The sequence below is a fragment of the Osmia lignaria genome, chromosome 5, assembly GCF_051020975.1.
Source record: "Osmia lignaria lignaria isolate PbOS001 chromosome 5, iyOsmLign1, whole genome shotgun sequence".
Taxonomy (NCBI): domain Eukaryota; kingdom Metazoa; phylum Arthropoda; class Insecta; order Hymenoptera; family Megachilidae; genus Osmia; species Osmia lignaria.
The window spans coordinates 7673690-7685595 of record NC_135036.1 but is presented as its reverse complement, the minus strand read 5'-3'; the positions used below and the strand labels follow the sequence as shown (position 1 = coordinate 7685595).

General features: G+C 37.4%; 1 protein-coding gene across 1 annotated transcript; it reads right to left on the bottom strand.

Moving 5' to 3' along the window:
* Positions 1–3316: 3316 nt before the first annotated feature.
* On the bottom strand, positions 3317–6573 carry Mad1 (Mitotic arrest-deficient 1). Its single transcript, XM_034325245.2, has 7 exons — positions 6246–6573; positions 5873–6136; positions 5561–5791; positions 5063–5499; positions 4540–4992; positions 4177–4475; positions 3317–4109 (listed from the first exon to the last, which is right to left on the bottom strand). The coding sequence occupies exons 2-7, from the start codon at positions 6134–6136 to the stop codon at positions 3757–3759; spliced, it is 2037 nt and encodes a 678-aa protein (XP_034181136.2). The 5' UTR covers positions 6246–6573; the 3' UTR covers positions 3317–3756.
* Between the last annotated feature and the right edge of the window lie 5333 nt (positions 6574–11906).

Genomic DNA, 11906 nt, shown 5'->3' with positions numbered 1-11906 from the left:
TAATCAAATTTCACAGCTATAAAATTCAAAGATACGACTATTAATATTTTTTATAATGTAATTAACTATTAGGGATAAGCGACTATAGTCACCCATAGTGTACAGTGAACAATGAAAGATCTGAGTCAGCTTCGCTGAAAGAGGTAAAGCACGCAATCCTTGGCGCTCGAATCGCGTGAATATTTGAATCGAAGGAACCTCGCGGCTCCGTTTTGTCGTTCTTGAGACAAGACCAGTCTCTTATATCCGGCGGGCTGGTGAAATTTTTAGTATCAGACGGTCGGATTGTTTTCCTATTGCTTCATCCACGGTGAAGATATTTCACCGTACCGGTGTAAAAACGGGAACGCGATGAAACTTGGAAACTGGATTAAGATCAGACAATCTCGCGAACGAAATTTACATTTTCCCATTCGAAACTTGTGTAACCATAAAAAGATGTTACTTAAACACACTCGAATATTATTCAATTCCAAGTAAAATAAATAATCCTAAATATTATTCCAAAAAAGTTACGAAAAATATTGGAAGGAAATGCGATACGTCTGGAATTTTTAATCTAACAAATATTTCACTTTATTCGAAATTTCAAAGATAAGCCAGGGAACACTTTAAACGATTGAAGCATGCGTTTCAATTTCCCTTCGAAATGTCGACGTTCGCTAGGAAGAAATTGATAAAAATAGGTTGGAAAACCTTGGCGATGGCTCGCGGCGTTTACATTTCGTGCTTCCGTGTTGTACAATTTCCCCTTTTGCTTTCGTATTGTTGAAGGTTCTCAAGCGTTTAATGAAAAGCGACGACTTAATACGAAAGGGTTGAATTTTCTCCATGTAACTTTGCAGATTATTTGAGAAGCAACGGATAGGATTACTAAACTTCTCCGGACGTTCTATCCGAAGTGACGCTCTAATAAAATCCCTTCGTACCAAGTCGAAGTTTACATGCATAATTTTCAACCGAACATAATTTCACTCGGCTGAAACAAATTTAAATATTCAAATATCTGTATCAATCGTATTCAATTTTAGCGTAGATGATCTAGATTTCTCTGCAATATTTTCTACAGAATTGGATTTAGAATACTCGAGATAGAAATATTTTATAAACGTCGATATATCATGGACGCTAATGCACCATGAATGTCAATATTTTATAGACACCCATATATTTTAAGTGTCAATGTCCTATATTGAAAGTACTACCAATTTTTTAAATTACAGTTCTTCAAAATTCTTCCATTTCATCTTCCATCAATGAAATTTTATTTAAACTATTTTTCGCTACACCATTATTTGTGTCTCAATTAACCCCATAGTGTCGTAAAGTTTCATTGAAGTCAGATACCAGATGTTCTCTTTACAAAGTGACGTATAGCACCCTAATATCTAATAACCAAGAGAAACAGGCTGGAAAAACGCAATAACGCGTTGGGTTAATTCCCAACGGGAATATATATGTACCTCTTGCCGAGGAACCCAGAAATTTGTGTAGGTATTTACTTTTGCGCACCACTGGGGTCGTGGGAAATTATATATTAATTATACCACCGGTCGTTAGAAGCCTTATATATATATTTTTGTTTTTCAAAATTCAATGATTTTCTAACAGATAAAATGATAATCTTATTTTCGATGAAAAAGGCATTGTCTGGTGTATCCACTTGGCAAGCAGAAGCAGAGTAGGGACTCGGAGAGGGTTGGGCATTTTGTAGGTGCACCCGAGAAACTGGACGACCGAAAGCATTTTCGGGGGTCGGTTGGGCACGTTAGCCGACGACAGGAACTCGATATAACGACGCCAGCTGGGAAGGGACTCGAGTCGACGGCAACTCCCGCCCCGAAACTCCATTATCCTTAATTATAATCGCGTTTAATCGCAAACTCATCCAGCCTCCCTTCCATATGTGCTCGTCGCGGCGCCTTAACTTCACCCCGTCGAACCTCCACCCTCGTTCAAGCACGGTTATCAATCTAGAATCAACCGTGGAGGTTTTCAACCTTCCTATCTCTGCTTAGGAGCCGTCCAATTTTTTGTCCTTCTTGGGGACATTGTTAACCCATCAAGCTGAAACGCGAAATGTGAGATCATGGAAAATGAATCTCGTTAAGGGTTGCTTTGGATATTGCAAGTTTTTACTGCCACCTTATTTCCCGAGGACTGATAACTGTATCTTCTCTCTTCTGTTTCACGAGAAATTTGGAGAATTATTTAACAAGCTAACTTTACTAGTAGAATTCTATGGCTATGCAGTGTCTGTGACCGTATCGGAAGAAAAATCTAGGGTATATCGTTAAAAACTACCGCCTGTAATAACTAAAAAAAAAAAGAACCGTGCCCGCTTGTTTAACCTTAATAGCAGTTTCAAAATATCTTTCTGCACATTAGGCCGTTAAACGCGATATTATCGCAAGATTATATTTCCCAGGTAAACTTTTTACTTCCAACTTTGAAAGTAAATACTTTTCCGGATCGAGCGACCTCGTTAAGATAATCGCAATCAATAAAACCTGATAAGGAAATATATTTTCACGAAATTTTTACTTTAATAGAAAATTTGTTAATTCATAGATTCATCTTAATTGCTTAATAATTAAAGGCCTCAAAAAATTAATTAATAAGCTTGAGATGAATAAGAATTTCCCTTTTTGCTCTTCTGTTATTTATTAATGTATATGTAAGAGCAAATACACGTGGCAATAAGTACACAAACGTGTATGTGTACTTTCAATGTCGGGTCCCATGAGTTCCGCAGGGTGAGTCAGTCGCTAATGAAGAATTACCACCCCGGCTTCTTGGCGGACAATGCAATTGGAATCGGTCCACGGGAATCCCCTTATCCAGGCGTGTAGGGTTACCAAGAACCGTGAACGTATCCCTTGGGAGCAGCTAGCAAAAGCTCCACGAGATCTCTCCATCCGCAACGTTCCATTGTCATGGCTTTTCTCATGCGATAAGAATTGGAAAGACTGCTGGTGAGACTGCCACATAATTGAGATGAACGATTCGCCTGTTCCTCCAGCTAAAATTCCTCTCTTCCTTGCTTTCGCGCCGGTTCCATTATGATGTCGTTTATCAATGCTTAGGCGAGACCGTTCTTGAAATGGATTGACGTGTTCATAGTCTCCGTTCTTCATTCGTATCTTAATTAATTTTCTAATGTGACGTACGATTTTAAGGTAAAGACAATCGTGAACTTAAAAACAGATGATGTCTTATTATTAGAGTATGGATGTTTAGGCAAATATATATTTTTATAAAAAATAAATTAAGTAAAGAGACTTAGACAAAAATTTGATATTTTATTAAATGGTTACAGGAAGATACCTTTTATTTTGCATAATACGTCATTTGTGTCAGGTGTTAATTATTTAATCTCTACAATATTATTTTTGTATTTTACAAATTGATCACGCGCGTTTTGGGAACAGTGCCGCTATCGCCATCTGGCAACGAATGGTGCGATTAACGAAACAGAAAGTGCATCTTTTTTTGATAAAAAAGCAGCTTTTGTGGTGTTTTGAAAGGTATAAAGCATTTGGATCGATTCATCGTTTAGATCAGAATGAAATAGGTTTAAATAAAATGACTTTTAACCGAGAAAAATTCATTTTATTCACAGAGCTTCTCTCTGTTCGAGAACTAAAATGTTGATGAGTCATTTCCAATCTATAATTGACAATGATTAAAATCTTTTGATATACCTTCATTTCTCTTCTAAAAGGTCTAATTCAATTATTTAAAAAATTAAGAGGATCAACTCATAACATTAGTCATGGTCTGTTGATTGAACAAGTCTGATTGCACAGCATTCAGGAACATGGGCACGCTGTGCTGTCGATGCAGATATTGTTCCACCAATGATCCGAGTGTCGCGGAGAACGCGGTCTCCAGTAGATCCACTCCATCCCCTCCGATTTGGAAGAACAAGTAGTCATCCGGTGATTCCGCGTATTGGCTGAATAGTTTATATCGGCCCTCCTTTGTCCTGTCCACTCTCCAGCCGAATAGCTGGTAACAAGCTTGCCGATACTCCTGCGACGATGCCTTGAAGGCCTCTTTCAAGCGAGCTATTTTAATCTCGTGAGTTTGTTTAAGTTCCGCTATTTCTGATGAGAAAACAATTACATTATTGATGTCCCGGTAGTTAGAAACTCAGGATATAAGATCAATTACCTTGAGCTTGAAGAGAAGACGTCGTGGCATTGGCTCCTCCCTGTGCCACCTTAGCTCTCAGTTCTTCAAGTTCGCGCAGCAATGCCTTCTGCTTTTCTTCCGCTTGTTGTTCTGCGATCGCAGCAGGATTCATGGTATAGTGCAATATCCTCGCGTTGCAATTGAAATCGCCTTTTAACGCACGATGCTCCAATTCACCCTTCAGTCGCTCGATTTCCTCCTTCAGTTTATTGCACTCTTCCGCTTGGCTATAACCCTCAGCTGCTTGAAGATCGTTTTCCAGTTTGGCAACTAATTCTCTGAAATACAAGTCTCCTTAGTATTGAAATTGAAACTATGTTTCAAGTGAAATCTTATAATTACCGATAAGCATCTATCGTTCGTTCTAATGCAGGAATTCTTTCTGTTATCGCGTTATTGCTGTCTATCGTCATCTCCTTCTCGTACAAATCTAGTTGTTGTCTATAACTATCCCTTTCCCTTGAAACAAGGATCATCTTCTTCTGTAGTCTGCTTACTAATTTGTTCAATTTTTCCTTGGACACGGTCACATCCGTGGCTAATTTCTTAGCATCCTCGTATTTCTTTGATAGATTCTGTGATTCTCTCAATGTAGCGTCCAATTTTGATCTGAGTTGACCTTCTTCCGCTTTCAAAACCAGCTCGGCTTGCTGCAAGCGATTCAATTCGCGTTTCAAGACCGATGGTCCACCAGTGATTCCAATGGATTCATATTCGGATAAGCGTAACGCAAGTTCCGCTTTTTTCGCTTCTAACGTGGCGACTTGCTGTTCTACTTTTTCAGTGTGCTCCAATCTGTAAAAGTACAAATATTGGTAGAACAACGAAACGTTTATAGTTTTAGAAGCGATTTTAGGGACAGTACCTTTTCATTACATTAGCCATTTGTTCCTCTAACAATAGTTTCCCTCTTACAGATTCTCTCAGCGAAGCAATAGTGTCTTTCGCGGCGACAAGCTCTTTCTCGAGCTCGTTCGTTCTGGCTGCCTTCGCAAGTAATAATTTCCCTTCTTCCCAGGATGCTCTTTCTGATTCTAATTTCTCGACTTTTATTCTTATACTCTGAAACTCCACATTTTGTAGTTCCAATTCTTGCTGCTTTGTCTGATATTCTCTTAATTTTTCCTCTAGCTGTGCTATTCGTTTTTGCGCTGCTTCGAACTGTTGCTCGGCTCCAGAGTGATCTTCAATATCTTTTGGTTTTGATATAGTTTCCTGTGCAGGAACATGTTTAAGCTCCTCTAACAATTTTGCATTTTCATTCATCAACATGAGAGTCTTCTGTTCCAAATTTGCCTTCACCTATCGATCACGTTATACATGAAATTTCGGGATATACGATAATTAAACACAGTTCACTTACCTGGTGTAGTTCTTTTTCTGCAGCAGCTTGTGTATTACGTGCTTCTTGAATTGTTCTACGGGCCATATCAAGTCTCACTTCCAATTGTTTGATAGTTTGTTTGTCTTCTTCTATCTGTATCTCCAAACCATTTTTTTGTTTTTCAAATACCTCCTCCATTTGTCTGCGTATCTTATGAAGTTGCTGTACTGTAGCCTCCTGATGAGACAGCCTTGTTTTTAAGGATACAACCTAATATAAAACATATATATATAATTTTTCTGATACATTGAATCTCTATAAATTAGTAGATAATTTAAGTTAGATGCTTACTTCTCCTTTTAATCTCCTCCATTCCCATGGACTTCCTGGAGCAATCTCTGTCTCACTCTTATTTAAAGCAGAACTATCAGAATCAAGTCTTCTCCTCTTAGGTGTAATAGTACATTCCTCTTGTTCATTGAACAAAGCAGATGTGAATGTAGTTCCTGATAGTCGTAATGATATACCACTGCTACTACTTTTACGGTATGCTTCAGAACCTGACCGCAAATCTTTTATCATTTTGATAACACTAGTTGGATCTTGATCATCCATCTGTAAAATGAAATAAATAACATTAAATTTCAATCACAAAATATATTAATATATCTCTTAAATGAAATTGTTTCAACAAAATAGCTAAAATAATATTGATTAAACTTACTTCAATAAATTATACGATACTGACGTTACAAAGGAATTCAAATACTAAAACGCGCGTTACTAGAGTGTAATTTAAGTATACAAATATACATTGAAATATATCACTGATCCTGCCTATCGGCCAATTTGGTACAAAAGGTTTTGATAGCTAAAATCACAATTTTGGGGACTCTGTGTGGTAATCTGATTCGAAATTAGTTTCGTAGGTATTCGTTTTACAAATTTTAAGTATCATTACTGCAGCTGATACTTTTACTATACACTCCACAGTAACAATGTAAATCTGTAATGTAGTGGCGCTGATGGCTGCATGGCGGCATCTCAAAGAGTTATCAGGAATGCACCAGCAGTGACTACAGATGCAAAAAAAACTGGACTTGTCTGTGTTTTTGAAAGGATCATGATTTTGGGGGTCCCATATACCCCAGGTGAAGTTAAATCTGTATGTAGAGAACTGTTTTACCAATCCCTTTCATCATACCTCGCACTAACGTTCGTATAGACATAATTTTGACTCCCGTTTTTTTTTAAAAATCAATTAGAACCAGCATAAGATCGCAAAATTATTAGAATAATTGTTTAATAAATGTGTGATTATAAACCTCTATTTCAAAAAATCTGCCATAAATCGAATAATTTTGAAAATCGATTCCAGCACCATCTGTACAGAAACTGCTCAAACTACTCGTCGAGTTACCGATCGATTTGCCGGTATTTTGCTACCTACCGACAGAAGATGGTAGTGTTCTTCTTTATCGGAAAGTCGATCGGTAACTCGTCGAGTAGTTTCAGCCGCTTTTGTATAGATGTCGCTGGAATCGATTTTTAAAAATATTTTATTTATAGCGGTATATTTGTGCAGTATCGAGCATGTTATTTGTGCAGTATCGCCCATTAACATCGTCAAAATTAATATTTTAAGAATCTTTGTTTTCTCTATATCGTCATTTTCTCTAAAGAAGCCTACTTTGCTCAATTTTTTTGCATATCCACGTCATAGACTTATCTCCACTAATTTCTAGAGTTATACTTCGATAAAGTACTTAGTCAATAAATTTTGATTAAAAAACATTATTTTTTATCCAGAAACGAGTGAATCAAAGAAAAACAAGAACTGGGGATTTCCCATACGAGGAAAACAGTTTAATTACAGACTAACAATAAGTAAAGAATAGACCTATCATTTAATGCTCTTTTGTGTCTTGTGACTCGGGGGAATTAAAGCCCCTTTACCATTTTTATGTCACATCCTGCTATACCATGAATACTTACTATTATTAGTATTCTATCAAGCCCTTTTGGTGGTAAAAATTAAGTTACTTATACAATTGAAAAGACACAACTCTGATTCCTTTTGATTCTATTTTTCCGAAATCAGAATGAGCACAAGATCGACGAATTATTAAAATAATTGTGTGATTTTGTGATTCACTTCATGTACATGAAGTTTTTGGAAATAAATTCTTTTGAAAAAGCAACGAATTAATTCTGGAATCGAAGAGTAAACTGTAAAATTTTAACGTTTATTACTGGAGGTATAACATTCAATAACTGTTTGATCTTCAATTAATTATAAAAATAATATACAAAAAAATCAGACTTATGTTAAAACACAATAATTACTTCTCAATATCGTATAAAAGATAAATAATTAATACTGCAGGATATTTACACATAAAAGTTATAAAAATAACAATTTTCAATAAGTATAATAATAATAATTTGTTTAATAAATTATTGTAAAATTAAAAATTAAAATTAAATAAATTTAATTAGAATAATTAAACAAAATTTTGCAATATATCCACGCGAAAATATAAAAAAAATAGACAATTTTAATAATATAACAATAATATAGTTAATAAATAATTATAATTAACAAAATTGTAATAAAATAATATAAAATTTAAATCGGATAAGCGGTAACGGTGGCGGTAAAGCAGAACGTCATGGTTGATCGGTTACCTATGTTGACAAAGCGCGCGACCTAGAGGGAGGTGAAACCTAACCAGTTTAATCGCGACCGTCGAGGCGTACGGATGTACCTGTCAAACATATACCGGTACGGGTCTATAACCATGGTTTTCATGCATGTGGTCATCTATGTGTTACCGTGTGTTAGTGTGTGTGCTCTATGGTGTTTCCCATGCATTCTGGAATATTTATACGGATTTATCAGTGTGCTTTATGGTGTGGTTCCGCATGTGTTTTGACATTTTTATACAAGTGGATAAGTGTGTCCCATGTATTTTGGGATGTATACGCATGTGCTTTATGGTGTTTTGCGGTGTGCTTCCCTATGCATTTTGGAATATTTATACGGATTTATTAGTGTGTTTTATAATGTGGTGCCCCATGTATTTTGGGATGTACCCGCATGTGCTTTATAGTGTTTTATGGTGTGGTATCCCATGTATTTTAGAATGTCTATGCATGCTTTGTGGTGTTTTATGATATGGTTCCCCATGTGTTTTGGCATTTTTATACGGATTTATTAACGAGTCTTATAATGTAGTTTCCTATGTGTTTCATTATATTTTTACATACGTATTACTCTGTTTTATGATGTGGTAATTTTTATATTATTTTGCATGCGTACTGGAATATTTGCAAAGTTATAAATATTTGTTTATTGCATGTTTGCACGAATAAATTTGATCACGTTAAATATAATACACATATTAAGATTAAATATATGTATATCGTTCAAGAATCGTGATTTTTTTGGTTTCAGGTTTGACTACAGTGAGCACTGATCAGTCATGGGCAAGTCATGGACCAACCATAGGTCAATTGTGGACCAACCATGGGTCTCAGAGACGTTGCGAGTGTAATGGTGCAAGTCAACGATCGGTGAGTCGCATGCTTTAAAGTTCCTCCGGTTCCCATCATGTCGTAGGACGAATGGTCCGAAGCGACACGGGAATTGGTTGTAATTTTTATCTTTTGAGCGAGCATAGTGACCCACGAATATCACTGTATAATTTTATACAATGATAATCGTGCAAATTGTTTTTCTGTTTTATTTCATGTCTTAGCTTAGGTTAGGGTTTTCTTGTACATATTTCCATATATAAATTTCGAGTTTAAAAGTGTAGAGAAGTCGGATGACCCTCCGATTTCAGAATACACCTTCTTTTTTATATGTACAAGAATTTATTTCGCGATGAGCAGATTTCCATATCAAAGTAATAAGCATGAATACTTTTAATTATTCCAACTACTTACTTTGATAACGAAATCGCTCTTGAAATTGAAACGTTCCGATTTTACTCATTAAACTGGCATAAGTTTAGTATATGGGCTGGCCCCCCCTACAGGGGGGTGGTTACGTTTACGGTTCTCGGTCCTAAACACTCATCATTCACACCTCAGCCTCACGAACTCTATCACATAATCGTTTATCCACCCGCATACTCTTGTGTAGTGAAATATTACCCAGTTAGGATTTTCAAGTTTAAGTAGTGTTACGAAAAATTTTCAATGCGAGAGTAAATATTACCCCGTTAGAATTTTCAAGTTTAAGTAGTGTTGCGAAAAATTTTCAACGCGAGAGTAAATATTACACTGTTAGAATTTTCAAGTTTAAGTAGTGTTGCGAAAAATTTCCGGCGCGAGAGTAAATATGACTATACACTGACTAGTATTCGGTGGGAATCCTTTTGGTTTTTATTTGATAAGATTAGTTACAAGGATTCCGCGGCATAAGACCGTGAACACCACCTCATGGGAGATAAAACCATGCATTACTAGGCCTTTTCAGGCACAGCCATAGAGTACGGAACATTTAAGTATGTTGCATCCCATACGCTAAGCTGTCTTAAAGTCCTTTTGCCTATACTATGGGCGTCCACCACTCGAACTCGTTGGATGCAACGTGTTCGATGGGTGGGTAGCGCTCTTAGCGAAGGGGTGCACCCTGCCTGGGCCTAGAGCCTTAAACAGGCGGGGTGGGTGGTGTGTAGCGTCGGGCGTAAGTCCAGGGGGCCTAAGAACCTCCGTTGCCAGCTGATATTAGCAGTGGACGAATGTTTGAGTCATATTTTCTCAGTTTTGCTTTTCAGTATTTGCTCTTCAAGCATAATTTAAAGCTCCCCTTTAGTCATGTTGCTAGATCAGGATTTTCTATTTTAATTAGTGTTGCGAAAAATTTCCAGCGCGAGAGTAACTATGACGATGCACTTACTAGTATTCAGTGGGAATCCTTTTGGTTTTTAAACTCAATGTTTTATTTAATTAATCAAATTAGTTACAAGGATTCCGCGGCATAAGACCGTGAACACCATCTCTGGGAGATATACCCATGCATTACTAGGCCTTTCAAGGTGCAGTTTAGGATGTGGCGCCCATCCATAGGTTCCATTTAATAAACTGCAGTCCTTTTGTCTATACTATGGGCGTCCGTCAATCTGACACGTTGGATGCAACGTGTTGGACGGGCGGCTAGCGCTCTTAGCGAAGGGGTGCACCCTGTTCTAGGCGGGGTGGGTGGTATGTAGCGTCGGGCGTAAGTCCAGGGGGCCCGAAAACCTCCGTTGCCAGCTGATATTAGAAGTGCACCATTTTTGCGTCATAGTTGCTCTATTTTGCTTTTCAGTATTTGCTTTTCAAGCATTATAGAAAGCTCTTCGTTCATACTTCAAATTCATTCTGTCACGTTCACGGTTCTCGATCCTAAACACTCACCATTCACACTTCAGCCTCACGAACTCTATCACATAATCATTTATCCACCCGCATACCCTTGTGTAGTGAAATATTACCCCGTTAGGATTTTCAAGTTAAAGTAGTGTTGCGAAAAATTTTCAACGCGAGAGTAAATATTACCCCGTAAAGATTTTCAAGTTTATGTAGTGTTGCGAAAAATTTTCAATGCGAGAGTAAATGTTACCCCGTTAGAATTTTCAAGTTTAAGTAGTGTTGCGAAAAATTTTCAACGCGAGAGTAAATATTACTCGGTTAGAATTTTCAAGTTTAAGTAGTGTTGCGAAAAATTTCCGGCGCGAAAGTAAATATGACTATACACTGACTAGTATTCGGTGGGAATCCTTTTGGTTTTTATTTGATAAAATTAGTTACAAGGATTCCGCGGCATAAGACCGTGAACACCACCTCATGGGAGATAAAACCATGCATTACTAGGCCTTTTCAGGCACAGCCATAGAGTACGGAACATTTAAGTATGTTGCATCCCATACGCTAAGCTGTCTTAAAGTCCTTTTGCCTATACTATGGGCGTCCACCACTCGAACTCGTTGGATGCAACGTGTTCGATGGGTGGGTAGCGCTCTTAGCGAAGGGGTGCACCCTGCCTGGGCCTAGAGCCTTAAACAGGCGGGGTGGGTGGTATGTAGCGTCGGGCGTAAGTCCAGGGGGCCTAAGAACCTCCGTTGCCAGCTGATATTAGCAGTGGACGAATGTTTGAGTCATATTAGCTTAATTTTGCTTTTCAGTATTTGCTCTTCAAGCATAATTTAAAGCTCCCCTTTAGTTATGTTGCTAGATCAGGATTTTCTATTTTAATTAGTGTTGCGAAAAATAACGCGAGAGTAAATATGACGATGCACTTACTAGTATTCGGTGGGAATCCTTTTGGTTTTTAAACTCAATGTTTTATTTAATTAATCAAATTAGTTACAAGGATTCCGCGGCATAAGACCGT

What these genes read in the sequence shown, in the direction of transcription:
- Mad1 (XM_034325245.2), bottom strand. Translation starts at nt 6,136, where the DNA reads ATGGATGATCAAGATCCAACTAGTGTTATCAAAATGATAAAAGATTTG. An exon ending in GGAGGAGATTAAAAGGAGAA is followed by an intron (nt 5,792 to 5,872) that starts GTAAGCATCTAA and finishes GTTTTATATTAG; the next exon opens with GTTGTATCCTTAAAAACAAG. An exon ending in ATGGCTAATGTAATGAAAAG is followed by an intron (nt 4,993 to 5,062) that starts GTACTGTCCCTA and finishes GTACTTTTACAG; the next exon opens with ATTGGAGCACACTGAAAAAG.